General features: G+C 46.6%; 1 protein-coding gene across 36 annotated transcripts in view; it reads left to right on the top strand.

Moving 5' to 3' along the window:
* Positions 1–16,453, top strand: part of Epb41 (erythrocyte membrane protein band 4.1) — a 163,101-nt gene that overhangs the window by 143,207 nt on the left and 3,441 nt on the right. For 16 of the 36 annotated variants that reach the window (XM_076565264.1, XM_076565267.1, XM_076565269.1 and 13 more), the window contains 4 exons: positions 6,433–6,882; positions 8,010–8,138; positions 13,229–13,330; positions 14,616–14,696. In XM_076565264.1, the coding sequence (XP_076421379.1) occupies positions 6,433–6,882; positions 8,010–8,138; positions 13,229–13,330; positions 14,616–14,696 (762 nt within the window). The remainder of the gene's footprint in view (positions 1–6,432; positions 6,883–8,009; positions 8,139–13,228; positions 13,331–14,615; positions 14,697–16,453) is intronic. The other 20 variants (XM_076565290.1, XM_076565292.1, XM_076565291.1 and 17 more) reach the window with 2 other exon arrangements.

Here is a 16,453-nt window from a genome sequence, read left to right as displayed (position 1 = left end):
ATGGCTCAGTAGATGATGCTTGCTGTGCAAGCATGGGACTTGAGTTTGGATTCCCAGTGCCCACAGAACAAGCTGTACATGTCAGTGTACACTTGTAGCCCTGGTGCTTTGGGATAGGCAGAAAAAGGAAGAGGCTACCACAGCCAGCTCTAAGTTCCATGAGAGACCCTGCCTCAAAAGATAAGATGGAGAAGGAGAGCAATTGAGTGAGACACTTAAAGTCAGCCTTTGGACTCCGTGTGCACACACAGTTCACTGTACCTGCACATGCACATATACACACAAAATTTTAAATTAGCATACAACTTTTTTAAAAAGCCTAACAAATCCCTTTCTTCTTAACATAGAGAAACACTGTTTGATGAGTTTAGTGTGTCAACAACTTTCCTTGAGATATTTGTGTTTCAACAAGCCACAAGTCATGGCAGACAATATTACAGAGCCAATTGTACCATTAAGTAGGTACTTCAGGCTGAGCAGTGGTGACGCAAGCCTTTTAATCCCAGCACTTGGGAGGCAGAGCCAGGTGGGTCTCTGTGAGATCGAGGCCAGCCTGGTCTACAGAGAGATTTCCAGAACAGCCAAGGCTACACAGAGAAACTCTCCCTTGAAAAACAAAACTAACAAAAGTGGGTACTTAAAAGCCAGCCTTAAGTCTTTTTTTTTTTTTTTTACATACTGTGAAACAAAAATGAAAGCCTTTGGTTGTTTTTTTAATAGCCATGGGTGGGCTTGGTTACAAGGTGCTAAATCCAAGGCACTCTTGGGGGATATTAACTTCAGAAAGCAAATGTTTGGGTAATTGCAATATAGAAAGATATGCTTTGAGGCTTTAGAAGCAGCAAAATTATACTTTAAAGTGGCAGTAGATTTTGTGACTAATCAGTATTATCCTTCTTAATATTGGATACTTATGTAAGAAGTAATCTTTTAAAATAGCCCTTTGAGCCGGGGAGGTAGCTTAGTGGGTAAAGGCCCTCCTATAAGTGTGAGGACCTGGGCTTGAATCCTCGAGTAATTTACCCACATAGATAGCTGGGCATGGTGGGAGCATCGGCAGCCCCGGTGCTCCTGCAAGATGGGAGGAGATGGGAGACTCTGCAGAAGTCTGGCATACGGCAGGTCAAAAAGACCCTCTCTCAAACAGCACCTGAGGTCTTCCTCTGACACACACACACACATACACACACACACACACACACACACACACACACACATCCTGCGGAATGCATGCCATGGTATGCATGTGCACTCACACAGGCATGTGCACACACATACTGTACACACACACTTAAAATAGCCTGTCCAGTGTTTGTTCAGGAATATTTTTTAAATATAAGCATAGTGTGCCTATTTCCATTCTTCTATTAGAGATTTTTCAAGATACTAACTGGTAATGTTCTCTAAAACGTACTAAGAATAAGGGCTGGGGATGTAGCTCAGTGGTAGAACATTTGCCTATCATGTACAAAGACCCAGGTTTGATACCCATCACCATAAGTGTGTATGTATGCGCATGTGCGCGCGTGCACACACACGCAGTATTTGAAAATTTGATACGGTCCTAACAAGTAGAAAGCCTTTAGGGGGAAAAAACCTGTTTTTTCTACAAACTATATTAAATTCTCATATTTAGCATGCACCATGACTTTTTTAGGGGATATGGGGTGTTGCATTTTTGAGATAGGATCGCATGTATCCCAGGACCTCAAACTCAAATATGTATGACCTTAAATGCCTGATCTCCTGTGTCTGCTTCAGGAGCTATTAGCTTTTTAAATGAGATTGAACCTTCAAATGATGTTCCATTTAAACTAAGTATTGTCTAGTAGACTTCCTTTTCATATATAGACATAGATAGATAGATAGATAGATAGATAGATAGATAGATAGATAGATAATTTTTTTCTTGAAATGAGGTCTCATTATGTAATCCTGGATGGCCTGGAATTCACTCTGTAGACCAGGCTGGCCTTGACTCACTGAGACTTGCCTGTCTGTACCAAGTGCTGGGATTAGAGGTGTGCACCTAGCCCTTATCATGTGCTTGAAGCCAGCTGGATTTTGCCACAGTGCCTTGTACAGGTATCCGGTCTATTATTGTAGCCTGCGTCTTCCTACAAGTCTCCCAGTAGTCCAGATAAGCAATAGCTAGACCAACAAACACCTCAGAGTCACATAAAGCCTCAATTTTGCCTTTCACTGTGGATGGTTCAGACACAGCCATATGTCAGATCATATTTCTGGCAAGATCACTTCATAGTTTCTAGGCTAATTTGGTTTCATGCAGTTGTGCAGTGTTATATAATATAGTAGCTTGTGCTGATGATGGTCATGGCCAAAGGCAACAGCACTGTCAGTTACAATTCTTCACTGACATTAGATGCCAGATTATGGGTTTCTCTTGTCATGAGACTTTGTGTCCCCTGGCCAGTCTTATCTTCTATCTTTTCAAATGTCTTATGTTTAAAAATATAATGTCAGCCACTAAAATAGATCCTTCGATGGGTTCCTTGGGCTGTTGTGATGGTCATTCTTTTGAGCGTAGTCAGACATATGCACTGGTCCTACTCAGCAAGTCACTTGGTGCTGTGAGAAGAAGAGGGGCCTCAGAACCACAGCAGAGCTAACTCTAAATAAACCCTAGCTCTAACTTGCTTAAGCTCTTCATTCCTTCATTTATAATACAAGGATAATGATTACCTCAAAGTGAGATAGTAAAGAATTAAATGAGGGACTAGGGAGGTGGTCTAGTTGGTAAAGTACTGCCATGCAAGAGTGAGAAACCACTAGGCGTTGGTGGCACACACCTTTAATCCCAGCACTCGGGAGGCAGAGGCAGGTGGATCTCTGTGAGTTCAAGGCCAGCCTGGTCTACAGAGTGAGATCCAGGAAAGGAACCAAAACTACACGAAGAAACCCTGTCTCCAAATACCCCCCCCCCAAAAAAAAAAAGAGTAGGAAACCAAGTAAAAATGCTAGGTGTGGTGGCCTGTGCTTAAAATCCTGGCACTAGAGTGGTGGAGGCAGGGGGGTCCCTGGGCTCGCTGACCAGCCAGCCTAGCCTAATCAAGAAGCTCCATCCCAGTGAAAGACCTTTCTATGACTCTTAAAAACCAGGTGGAGCTCGAGTGAAGCTATGTGTAAATGTGAAAACAGAGACAATTAGGTAGAATAAATGTTACCGAATGAAAATGGCTTGGGCTAGTGAGGTGGTTCTGGGAATAAAGGAGCTTCCTGCCAAGCCTGACCACCAGAGATCCATCCTGGGACCCACATGGTGGAAGGAAAGAATTGGCTCCCACAAGTTATCCTCTGACTTCCACGTGTAGGATATGCATGTGCACATCCATACACTTGTACGCAAACACATAAATACATACTAAGTAAAATAAATGTAGTGTTAAAGAACGGTAATGAGCGTAGAGAAGGCATGGGAGCTGACTCCGGGCTGTGGCCTGGTCTAGACAGTGCTAGTCCTAATCAGCATAGAAACTGATATGAAGGAAGCAGCTGGTTAGAGGGCCAGGCAGTGACAGAGGAAGTTTAATTTGGGGCATCGTACATTCCTCATGCCCAGGAGGATGTCAGGTAAGTGGTTTTCTGTATTGCCCCTGAGATCAGACAGTTGACTTGGCCTTAGGGTGCAGTGCATGGTGGGCCAACCCAACTGTTGCTGGTCTTCTATTTACGACAGCTGATGTATGTGAGGTACTCTGAGTGTTTATTGTTGACATTACTTTCTCTACAGCTTGAACCTTTGATCTCTTCCATATTTGCTTTAGGGGAAAATCAATCTGTTTAATTTTACTCAGCAGTACACAACTTAGAGTCAAGGGGCCAGCCTAGAGATGGTTCCGCAGCCAAAAGCACTTGCTGCCAAGCCTAATGACCTGAGTTTAGTTCCCAGGACTGCAGAGTGGAAAGAAAGCCATCACCGCTGCCCGGGGCATACAAAACAAAGCGTCAGAACGAGGTGCTAGCCTAAGCAGCGTTTAATTAACAAACAACTTCTTGATGGCGGACTGGACCGTCACTTATCATTTCTGCAGACTGACACAAAACTGGCTTGCCAAGCATGGTTTTGCATGCCTGTAATCCCAGCACTCGAGGATTAACCACTAATTCAGGGCAGCCCCTGTACCCAGTGATGCCGTTTACAAACAGAACAACAAAGCTGACCCTTGTTCAGCTGTCATAGTCAGCCAGCCTTCCAGTTGTAGGGAAATTGTCCAGAGAAGCTTGCTACCGTCTGCATGTGAATGGGCTTGGTCCTTCCCAGAGCTGGGGTGGGTGAACAACTTGAGAAAGCCCATTTGTCAGCTACTTTTGGTCAACTCTTTAGGGAGGGGGGAAAAAAACCCAAAACCTTGTGAGATAAGGATGTGAGAAAGTAGTCCAGTGTGCTCATAGCAATGGCAGATTTGTTCTGTGTTCTCTAGGCCTAGCACATTGTAGCTGCCCTGCTGATTGGTTGACTTACGTGAAGTGGGTTGGTGCCTTAGAATTGCAAAGTGTTTTCATAGGTGTTATTGTATTTGATCTTAAGACCTCTACAAGCCAAGCTAAATGTTAGTCTCATTTTAAATATGAGGAAATTTATATGCTATTAGCCAGAATAGTTGGTGTCTGATCTACAGACAGCTAAATTCTCCAGACTTTCAGTTCTCTTGCATGTCCTATATAATACTTATAATCAGCTAATGAAAGATGTCCTCATCTGATTCAGCGTGTACCTGTTCCAGATGCTCTCTCGTCAGTTGCCTGTTTGAAGATCGCTCAGGAATGAAGTGGATCCAGAGTTCAGGGCCTTAAGAGGGCATTAGTTTATATTCATCACAACATGGGCTGGTTTACAGGAGAAGAGCACAGTGATTTTTAAATATAATTAGATAGACAGATGGTAGACAGGGAGGTAGATAGATGATTGATTGATTGATTGACACTGAAATATGTCAGCTGGTCCAAGCTGTGTATTTTCCCCTGGAACACCTTTTTTTTTTTTTTTAAGTTTATTTTATAATACCATTCAGTTCTACATATCAGCCACGGGTTCCCCTATTCTCCCCCCTCCCACCACCTCCCCTTACCCCTAGCCCACCCCCATTCTCACCTCCTCCAGGGCAAAGCCTCCCCCCGAGGACTGCGATCAACCTGGTAGACTCAGTCCAGGCAGGTCCAGTCCCTTCCTCCCAGACTGAGCAGTGTCCCTGCATAAGCTCCAGGTTTCAAACAGCCAACTCATGCAATGAGCACAGGACTTGGTCCCACTGCCTAGTTACCTCCCAAACTGATCAAGCCAATCAACTGTCTCACCTATTCAGAGGGCCTGATCCAGCTGGGGGCCCCTCAGCCTTTGGTTCATAGTTCATGTGTTTCCATTCATTTGGCTATTTTTTTTTTCAATAATTGAGTAAAACCAAAATTTATTATAAGCCACAGTCGCCCCTGGAACACCTTCTTAAAAGATCCCCTTTCTGTTGCTAAGTTCCTACATAGCATGTGAAGTGGCAAAATGGTCTTTCTGAGATTTGAAGCCTGGCAAAGAGCATCTCTTCATAGCAACCAGAGTCAGTGACACTGAAGATTACTAGAAAGTCAAGCTCGCAAGTGAAATGAATGTATGGTGAATTTTCAGTTCAGATTAGTTTGTATATGTCAGTGCCCAACTTTTTATGATGGACTGCTTCAGAGCTACAATTTTAAAAACTGATGTAGCAAAAGCTGAATATGTACATGTGTATGCACATATACATGTGTACATATCCATCTCATGTCCCCATGAGGAGAAACATGTAGCCAGGAGGGAACTCTGTCTCCTGGACTTTTCTCACTCTGTGGCTGGAGTGTTGTGCCATTCATTTGTGAAGAAGCATGTCAGCGGCCGGTCGTTCCCCTTCTTGGCATTAGGCCTGACATCAGGATTGGGACTGAAGCCATCTATGGACTCAACTCCTGTCTCCCTGCTGACAAGAGCCTGAATTTTAGCTTCCTCTTAGGGGCCAATATGATATATACAGTTTGGAGATATGAGAACTCATCAAGAACATGTTTTGATTAACTCCCAAGTTACATTGTCTTTTGCATAATTGAGGCAGTGAGTAGGAGTGACAGAGTAACTCCTTCAGGTATGAAAGCACATGCTGTATTTGAGGGCTGTTGGCATATGAAGTGCAGAACACTGTGAGGCGCATTGAAGTTGTTTTCTTATTAACAGTGGTCCAGAAATAGGACCAAAGTTGAAACTGCTTAAGCTCCCGATACATATGTGAATAGCGGTACTTTGGACCATCTTTGGAGTTAAGAGTCTTGGTAATAATAGCATGAATATGTTTGAGACTTCTTAAAAGTCATTGCTGATTCTCAGAGTTTCACTCTTATTTCCCCCACTTACTCATAATCTCGCTTTTGTGTGTGTTCATTTATTTGTAGAGTGTAAATGGCATTCGCACAGAGGAGGTGGCTCTCGTGACAAAAGGGCCATCCACCTACCCTGCCTCTGAATGGGAGTGCCCCAAGCAGTCCGTAGTTCCTAGTCAGAGCCTGATGACCTCCCCACCGGCATCTCCACAGAGCCTTGGTTCTGGCTCCCTCTCCATAAACAGCAAGGAGGCGGAAGAGAAGGAGCAGGGGGCAGCTGGCTATCTTGATGCTAAGGAGATGCCGGCAGGCCCAAGTGGGGAGTGTTTAGGAGTGGAGGAACAGGCCAGTGCCTCAAGTTTCTCAGTGACTCCAGCTTCCTGCCAGCTACAACATGGTGGAGAAAGGGCAGACAGTAGTGAAGAGCCTGTTGCCTCAGCTGAGACCCTTGAGACCCAGAGCGGATCCTTTCTTGACTCTCGTGTGGGTAACCAGTTCCCCACCCTCATTCGAAGTTTCCAGGTAGTGCCTGAGTTGACGGTGCAGGTCTAAGGACACTCTTTGGGAGAGGGCCGGACCTGGTCTGTGGAGGAGGTGGCAGTGGTGGTGGTAGAGGATATGGCCTCTGCAGTCTCCAGTGTCTGCCGTACAGAGGAACTCACTCGGACTAGACATGTTTTCTCTTCTGACGACTTAACAAAACCCTGAGGAGTAAACTCCAGCTATTTGCTTTCGTGGAGCTGGTGTAAGAATGTTCTTCTTTCCTTTCTCAAGGATGAGCTCTGGCAAGAGATGAATTACAGAGACTCCTGCGGGGAGGAGCCTTCAGGGTTCTGAGACCATGCTCAGAAATGATCCAGTGCTCCTCACTAACATTTGATTTTTAAATGAAAATGTAGACTGCTATACAGTGCAGCCCACCACTTCCACTGCCCCCGCCCCTGGGATGCCGTGATCATGGGCACTAACTCTACTAAGGTGAATGGCCACTTAACCCTATCACAATCAAATGGTAGTTCTAGGGTGATTGGGATCCCGGGAAAGGTGAGCAGATAAGCAAGAAGGCCTGTGCCATTCCACTAATGTTCATTCTTTTGGAATTCTGAAATTAATCACCAGGTGGTGGGAGAACTGATTTTTGTTTTCTTTCTGGTTTTCCAAATACTATTTCTTCTCAGTAAATCCAAAGTGAATGTCTGACATTGATTTGAAAGAAGTTAATGAATTCCAAGAAATGTGTTCCAGGGCGTCTGCTGCTCCATATACATTTGTACTTAGTAGGGAAATGTGCCTGGTTTTCTTAATTATAATGTACCGTCACAAGGACAAATGAAAGGGATTTCTATTTGGCAAATATTGTTCATTCAAATTCTGAAGGTCGGTCTAAAGTGTTTTATATCACCGGACATAAACTGTCTGGTGTTACAATTTTCCATTAAGCTTATGAAAGTAATTATAGTAATGCTGCTTTTTAATACCCTTCTCAAGATGTGACACCTTGTCAGGGCTTCTTGGGAATCATGTCTTTGGAGAGTGACTCCAACCTTTGCTTGACTCAAGCTAACGCTTTGATCAGATCAATGTCAGAGGTTCAGCTCCCCAAGGCCTGTGGGAAGGTTTGGCCAACTCTGTTTCCTTGCTGCCCACAGCCTCCTCTGGTAAAGACTCAGACTGTCACCATCTCAGATACTGCCAATGCTGTGAAAAGTGAAATCCCAACCAAAGATGTTCCTATTGTCCACACTGAGACCAAGACCATCACCTATGAGGCTGCCCAGGTAAGATGCTGATGCTCAGAACAAAGACTGGGCAAAAGACAGCAAATGGTTTCTTCCTTCTGGGTTATGATCATTTACTGTGCGTGACGTCAGGCTTTCTGGGATAGGTCTTTGAAGATCACTGACTTAAGGACGTCCCACTGAGCAGGACTGAAGGCTGGGACTCTGGGCAGCTCAGCTGATAGGTGTACTCACCATGCATGAAGAACTGGGTTCAATCCCTGGACCACAGACAACTGGGTTCAATCCCTGGACCACAGACACCTGGGTCTGCTTTGGGCTGGGAAGATGGTTCAGTTGGTAAAGCACAGCCTCAGGAGCAGGAGGACCTGACTTTAGACCCCAGATTCTTCAGGTGGAAGCCTGCCGCCCACTAGTCTGACCCTGTTTCAAATGACAGATGAAAAGCACCTGAGGACTGAGACCTGTGGGTGTCCTCTGACGTCTACATGTGTGCAACTGCACCTACGTGTGTGCATACACACATCTAAAAGTTAGACAGTTAAAACTGGGCATGGCTGGTGCACACCTGTGATGCCAGCACTTTACATGTGGGAACAGAAGGATCATTTGAAGTTATATTGTGTGAGGCCAGCCTGGGCTACATGAGACCCTTTCTCAAAATAATTTATCTTAAAAAGGAAATAAATGCACGATGTCAGGGCTGCGGGTTTTAACTTGGTGGAAGAACATTCTGCTTGGCATGTGTGCAACCCCAGTTCACCCCCACACCAAGAGCAAATGAAATCGCCGCCGTAGGTCTGACTCTGTATGTCCTCCACCCCAGTCATTTGGGAAAGTTACTCTAGTGTGATGAAGAACATGTGTCTTGAGTCAGATAAACCTGAGCACCGGTTCTGCTCCTGTTTCCTGTCTTGGACAAGTCATTAAGCCTTGACCAGCCCGGCCCACGATGTTAGTATCTATGTCCTGGTATTATGGAGAAGGTTCAAAATTTTTTAAATCTTTGACTTCCTAATTACAGTGAAACTTCATTGTTTTGGGTAATTTGATTGTGCTAGAGCGGCGTTCTGTCAAATTTTTTTTCTCTCTCTTTAATTAGTCACGAAGGCAAAAAGTTAATCCTCTATAGGATGAGCTCTTAATTCACTTCTACAACATGTTTATTGAGCTTTTATATATTAGGTCAAAGTGATGTAAGGGTAGACAGTCCCCACCCTCTATAGGGAACATTCTAGTAAGGAGAGAAGGGTTGACAATAAGCACAGCAACAGCCAGACACAGTGGCCCACAGGTGGAATCCCCACACTTGAGTTGGAGGCAGGGTGATTGGGAATTTGAGCTCCTTACCTCCAGCCTACCCTGAAAGACCCTGACTAGAAAAATTAACAACAGCCAAAAAATGAAAACGGAGGGGAAAACCCACACAAACATCAGACACTAGCAAGTTCTATACAGAAACTCAGATGGGGTAAATAGGTAATTCAAGGAGCTGGGGTATGGCTCAGTGGTAGAGCACAGTGCAAAGGGGCAGCTGTGTAGCTCTGGCTGGACACTGAAGATCTTCTCGGTCGGTCTTCCCGTCACCATGAGCTGGAGGATGGTTCACCCTTAGGGAGCTTGGAGAGTCAAGTGTGTGCCTTGCAGTCAGACACCACACTGTATGCCCCCAAAGGGGTATTGATAACCTCAGACAAGTCCCTGTCTGTCCGTTCCCTGGCTCTTCCCTGGGGACAGGATGACCGGCTACTGCAAGATTTGGAGGAAGTTTAGGTGCGATGGTGTCTGCCCGGTGCCCGCACCTCTACAGATGGTCAGTGTCTGTGTGCTCCCCCACTCTGTGGACTTTCATTTGGTGAGGGACAAGTTGCTTTGAGGTTTTCAGTGGTAGATGATAAAGTAGCATCACTAAAGCAATGGCCTTTTAAAGAGGATTCCTAAAGCTGCGTGTTGACGGTGTTAAAGTAGGGACAGGCCTGAAGACATGACCAGGGCAGATCTGGAGAGATGATTCTAAGAACAGAAGTAAGGGTAGCCTTCAGAAATGAGAAGAGGAAAGCCTGTCAGTCAAGAGAGACAGAAAAGGGCTGTCAAGTGGGCCTGGGCAGGGGAGAGGACCGAGAGGAAGGAAGGAAAAATTGCTTCATGACTGTACACACCATTAGCCTGCGGCTGTGAAAGGGAACAGCTTGCATATTCAGAGGAACGAGTCCTTACATTGTCCCCGCCATGGGGATGGGAGGGGGCTGACTGCCCATCATTGAAACTTCATGCTCAGGTTTTAAAACTTTAAGCATATACATTGAAATTTTACCACAATCCGGGCTGGAGAGATGGCTCGGTGGTTAAGAGGCCATCTCTCTAGTTCCAGAGGACCCAGGTTCAATTCCCAGCCATGGCTACCTGGATAGCTTGAAGCCAGCCTAAACGACTTGGAACCTGGGAAGTGAATTGAGATTCCACCGCTGGGTACTGACTGTGCCAAATCCCAAATTCTAGTCTTCAAACAGAAGTTTCTTTCCCCTTCTGTGCCATTTGAACACTTATCAGCTACAGAACCTTGGACAAATTAACCCCCCTGGAGTCCAATTTTCCTAACTGCACAGATAATATAACAGTCTCTACCTCAGGTATTGAGAGACGTTGTGAGGTAGCATTTGCACGGTGTGCTTGACACATAGTAGGAGTCAAAAAGTATATGTCGGGTCTGAATCTTCCGTGGATAGATGGCCTCAGCAGAAGAAGATATTAGTAAGCTAGCGAACACTGCGCTGGTGTGAGGGAGTATGCTCGGGACTCTGGTCTCATGGGCATGTTCCCTCGGGTGCAGAGGAACCCAGCCTCCTTCAGGGATTCTGCTCCTTCCTAATCCTCCTCCCCTCCCCCAGTACCTCGGAGTTTGTTTGTCTGGATTAAATGTGGTCCTGCTTATAAATGAAATAAAGCCCGTCACGGTGTTCCATACCTGCAGGCTCCATTACTCAGGAGCTGAGGCAGGAGAATTGACAGAACCTGTTTATTCTGGTGACTTATATAGAGGAGGAGGAGTGATCTACTGCATGTTTGGTGGAGTACCTTTATGAAAATAGTCCAGGTCTCTGAGCCCCCTAGCGCCGGTGCCCAGTGTTTCCAGGCTGCTGGAAAGCACTCGCCTTAGGTAAACTCCATCTTCATCCAATTTTCTTCTATCTTGGTCACAGAGGCCTGTGTGGCTCTAACTGCCCAACATACCTGCTGATAACATTTGTCACTGGCCCCTGTCCACATCTCTTTAGTTTCTTGCTAATGCCATTTCTTTTTTTTTTTTTTTTAAGATTTTATTTTATTTATTTTTTTATTATGTATACAGCATGTATGGCTGCAGGCCAGAAGAGGGCACCAGATCTCATTACAGATGGTTGTGAGCCACCATGCGGTTGCTGGGAATTGAACTCAGGACCTCTGGAAGAGCAGTCAGTGCTCTTAACCTCTGAGCCATCTCTCCAGCCCGCTAATGCCATTTCTTGGCTAATCATAATAAGCAGCCTTAGTCCTTGTTTGATTCCTATGTAGATTAGTGGCGTAGCCTGGCATTTAAAGTAATTTAAGTCCCTCCCAGCAGGAGGAGCCCTTACAGTAATAGTTTGTTGTCAGAAATACCGCTGAAGCCTATTGTGCATGTGTCCTGCTTTCTCGTGAGTGGCCACTTTCTGCTCCATTTGCTCAGTTCCTGGAGGGGGAACCTGTTCCCTCAGTAGCTAGTGTGGGAGTCTTTGGTCCTTTAAACAGTTTTTCCAGTTTCGTTCTGTGATGGAGCTCTCCTGCACCTGGTGTATGTTTGGTCATACACTTAGTCTTCTAATTGTATTTAGGACGGAAAAAAAAATTGATGATCACTACAGAATGCTGTGATGTGGATAGTTTGAGTGCTGGAATATTGGTGCGCAATGTAGTAGTTTGGAGGTGTCAGAATCCTTAAGGGCCAGGGCTATTTCTTTCACTGGCTCTGATTCCAGGGCCAAAGTGTCTTTCTTTGGCACTGGTTTCAGAGTCAGGGTGTGTTTCTTTGGTTCTGGTTTCAGTGTTTCTTTCACTGGCTTGGGCCTTGGGGGCAGGGTGGATTTCTTTCTCTGGCTCTGGTTTCTGGGCCAGGGTGGGTTTCTTTGGCTGGCCCTTTTACCTTACGCACCTCAGCTTCCAGGAGCCAGTGCCTCTCCTGCCTTGGTTGAGTGTAAAGAGCATGATGTCTGGTGAGAACACAGTGACCCCTCGGTGGTTTCAAGTCCAAGTTTTCTCACCGGAGCGTGTGACTAGTTCTGTGCTGTCATTGCTGTCATCGCTGTCCTGGCACAGCTTTACTCAGGATGCTTTAGTGGCCTTTGTAAACTGGGACGGCATCCCTGTGCAACTCTAGTCTTGAAGCTGTGCCACGCTCCTGCCTCTTTCAGACCCACCCCAGTTACTGAACTACTGTGAGGAACGTGTATTCCTCAGCATCTTAGTGAAATTATAGACCAGGCTGGCCTCAGACTCAATGATCCGCCTGCCTCTGCCTCCCAAGTGCTGGGATCAAAGGCGTGGGCCACCACACCTGTCTTCATTCAACTTTTTGTTTGTTTTGAGACAGAGTCTCACGATCTAACTGGCTGTTCTGAAACTCACTCTGTAGACCAGGCTAGTCTCGAACTCACAGTGATCCACCTACTTCTGCCTCCTGAGTGCTGGAATTAAAGTTGTGTGCCACTACACCTAGCTTCAGTTTTTATTTTTAATGTGTATGGGTGTTTTGTCTCCATGTGTGTCTGTGTACCACACGTGTGCTGGGTGCCCATGGGGGCCAGAAGAGGTGTTGGATCTCCTGGAATTGGAGTTACAGAGGGTTGTGAACTACCATGTAGGTGCTAAGGAAGGATAACCCTATCAAACCTAGGTCCTCTGGAAGAGCAGCCGGAGTCATCTCTCTAGCTCCATTCATCCAACTTGTTAAGAAGGAGCCTGTTCCCCGAGACTGGTTCTGCTTATTAACTGAGAGGTCACCGTAAGGGAAGTAGACATTTGAAGCAGGATGTACAGCTGAAGAGCCACGTTGCGCCTGGGGGTCTCATCCCAAGGCCTCCTAGGGGCCTGATGACTTGTGCTTGCTTTTGCAGACTGAGGACAGCAATGGGGACTTAGACCCTGGAGTCTTGCTGACAGCTCAGACCATCACATCTGAGACCACAAGCAGCACAACCACGACGCAGATTACCAAGGTATCAGCTTCCAGTGGCCTGCTGAGCTAGCTACTACACCCTAGACAGAGGGCCAACATAAGCAAAGGCTCTCGGCTCCGTGCAGGTGGAAAGACCTGAGATCTTCCCTGGAATACACCTGGGGAAGCCACACACAGTCATTCTCATTCCACATCTGTCCGTCTTGCTGTGGGTGAAGTCTACATGTCAGCTTGGGATAGGGTATAGTTCAGTGGGCGAGCACCTCCCTACCCTGCGCGGGCTGTGGGTGCCACCTCAACATGCATACACACACAGGCACATGATCAGTTTAAAGACAGGGATTGCTAATATGGCACAACCATATTATCTGAGTCAGAAACCAGATCTCTGACCTGATGGATCATTTTGTTGTTGTTGTTGTTGTTGTTGCATCTTGAGGCCATGGGAACCATAGTTTAGAGCTGAAATGCTGAAATCACCAGACCGCTTTATAGGAAACAATGGGGACAAAATATCAAAAATCAAAATTATCCACAGAAAATCAGGCAGTCCATGTTTACTGTAGCACTAGAAGAAATGTCCTTCCTTCCTTCCTTCCTTCCTTCCTTCCTTCCTTCCTTCCTTCCTTCCTTCCTTCCTTCCTTCCTTCCTTCCTTCCTTCCTTCCTTCCTTCTGTTGAGACATCTCACCAAAGATCTCACCCAAACTAGCCTGAAACTCACTGTGTAGCCCAGGCTGACCTGGAACTCACAAGTGCTGTCTCAGACTCAGAGGTGCTGGGATTACAGGTGTGTACCACCACGCCTGACCTGCAATTTGTTATAGGTAAGAAATTTAGAAAAAAGCAAGAAAAAATGTTGGCCAGGCTTTATCATAAGACACAGATAACAGTGAGCTGACAGTGAGCCAACTCTTTCGTGTGTCTAAATCTTGGCTTTCCTTATTTGTCCCCTTGAGATTATTTAAGATTCCTTTGACATTAATAATGTGAACTGCTTTAAAATAGGAGGTCCCAGTTTGAAGCTGAAAATAATCAAGTAAAAATATAGAAGAACAAAAAGGGACGCCACTCTTCCTTCTGGGTTTCTGTAGGGAATAATGAACTGTCTTTTTGTTTGTTCAGTGTACTAGAGTCTAGTGGTCCAAGGTGAGGAGCTGTTCTGAGTAGTACCAGCATCATGGTGCTTAGCCTGGGCTACATTCTCACAATAACAAACCAAGAAACAAAACATTTTTAAGAGAGCTTTTAGAATCTTCTGGGCTGTCTTGCTTTTCTTTCCTGCTGTGGCTGAGGCTTTCACTTCGCCTCTTCCTCTGGTTACAGACTGTAAAAGGTGGCATTTCTGAGACCCGGATTGAGAAGAGAATTGTGATCACAGGAGATGGAGATATTGACCACGATCAGGTGGGAATGCAGCAGTGGTCCTGATGGGCACGGCAGCCTCCTCCAACAGCTGCTTCAGCTCTTTGGAAGAAAAACAAGGGGCTCAAAACATGGCAGCCTGCAGGGCGGGGCTGTTAGTGGGGTAGACAGGAGGTGCATGGGCATGGTGGCCACACCTCTAGTCCCAGCACTCAGGAGGCTGAGGCAGGAAGTTCACCACAGTGAGACCCTGTGTGTAAGTGTGTGTGTGGAGGAGATGGCGGGTGCATGTGGGCTCCACGTCCATGGATCCTGAGATGTTATTCCCGGAGTGACACAGAAACAAGAGAGGAGGTGCCGTCCCTGCCCCGGAGTGGGATGGTAGCAGACAGCAGGAGGGGGGTACGGCACCTGGAGATGTGGGGCTCACTCTGCCCCCGAGCTGTCACCAACTTGCTTTGTGACCTTGGGCAGATCCCTTTACATTTGATGTTTTCCTCTCCAAAAGAGAGTGGGTTGATCTAGATAATTCCTGGGCCCTTCTGGGTGCTAAAATTCTATGTTTTTATGTTAATTAGGTGCTAATTGTGTGCTACGAGCAATTAGCAAATAATAAGGTCAGAATTAATGTTCCCAATTCTCTGCTGGGTGCTGTTAGTGAGGCTGCCAAGGGGAGGGGTGGAGGGGGCCGGCGAAGGGGGCAGGTCTGCAGGGCTGGGACTCACTGCTGTGGGTACTGTGCTCAGGGTCCCAGAAGCCAGGCCCGAGGCCCAAGAGGGGGCCTGTAGCCTGGGTGCTGAGCTCAATGGGTCCTTCCTACTACCAGCCTGCAGCCTGTGGTTTGAAACCAGCTGCGTGTTATCTGACAGCAAGAGCTGCGGGGTGGAAGGTGTTTGGTTTCCCGAGACAGGGTTTCTCTGGGTAGTTTTGGTGCCTGTCCTGGATCTCACTCTGTACCAGGCTGGCCTTGAACTCAGAGATCCGCTTGGCTCTGCCTCCTGAGTGCTGTGATTAAAGGCGTGCGCCACCACTGCCCGACTGGTAGAAGGTATTTGAAGTAGCACAAGCCTGAACTCTAACTCTGCCCTGACCTGTTGTGTACACCCCTTAGCAACTTTTGAGCTGGGCCTTTACCCTATAAAATGAAGATCATCATGGGTCAGAGTTGATGTAGTGATACTAGATGACTCCGAGAATGCTCCAGGGACCCTTGTTTCTTCTAGGAACTGAAGGCTCTGGGTGGGAGAAGGTGTGATGTGCTCTGGAGGGTGGGGGGTACACTTTAGGATGGACTGTTAAGAAAGGTAGCATAGTCCAGGCTTTCTTAGAGGGAGGTGGAGCCTCCAGAGAGAGGACTTGAGCTGGGCCCAGAGTGTAACAGCTGAGTCAGGGAAGAGCAGGGACAGCAGAGACAGCAGGTTTTGTGGAAGTCTAGATGCCCCCCTTGACTGGCTGGAGACTGTCCTTAGGATCCACAGGGCAAACAGCTCTAACAGGCTCCCAGGACAGTGGTGTCCCGGTGGCTCAGGCTGGCACCCTGGAACCTAAGGGACTGTGTGACAAAGGAGAGAATCAGACTCACAAGCCCGGTTGCCCTCCCAGCGTCTGTGTGGCCTGCAGCATCCTTGTTTACAGTGGGACTCACAGCAGAACCCTGACTCACTCGCTTGTGAAGATTAAGTAAATAAATGGGCTTAGCCAGACCTAGCATGCCATAGGTCAGCCTGCCTGTCTGTCTTCCTGCCTCCTCCCACTTTTGCCAAAGACACCTCTTCCTTTTTAAAACCTGTGTGCTCCCT

The sequence above is a fragment of the Peromyscus maniculatus genome, chromosome 2, assembly GCF_049852395.1.
Source record: "Peromyscus maniculatus bairdii isolate BWxNUB_F1_BW_parent chromosome 2, HU_Pman_BW_mat_3.1, whole genome shotgun sequence".
In the NCBI taxonomy this organism is placed as follows: Eukaryota; Metazoa; Chordata; class Mammalia; order Rodentia; family Cricetidae; genus Peromyscus; species Peromyscus maniculatus.
This window is presented reverse-complemented; position numbering and strand designations above follow the sequence as displayed.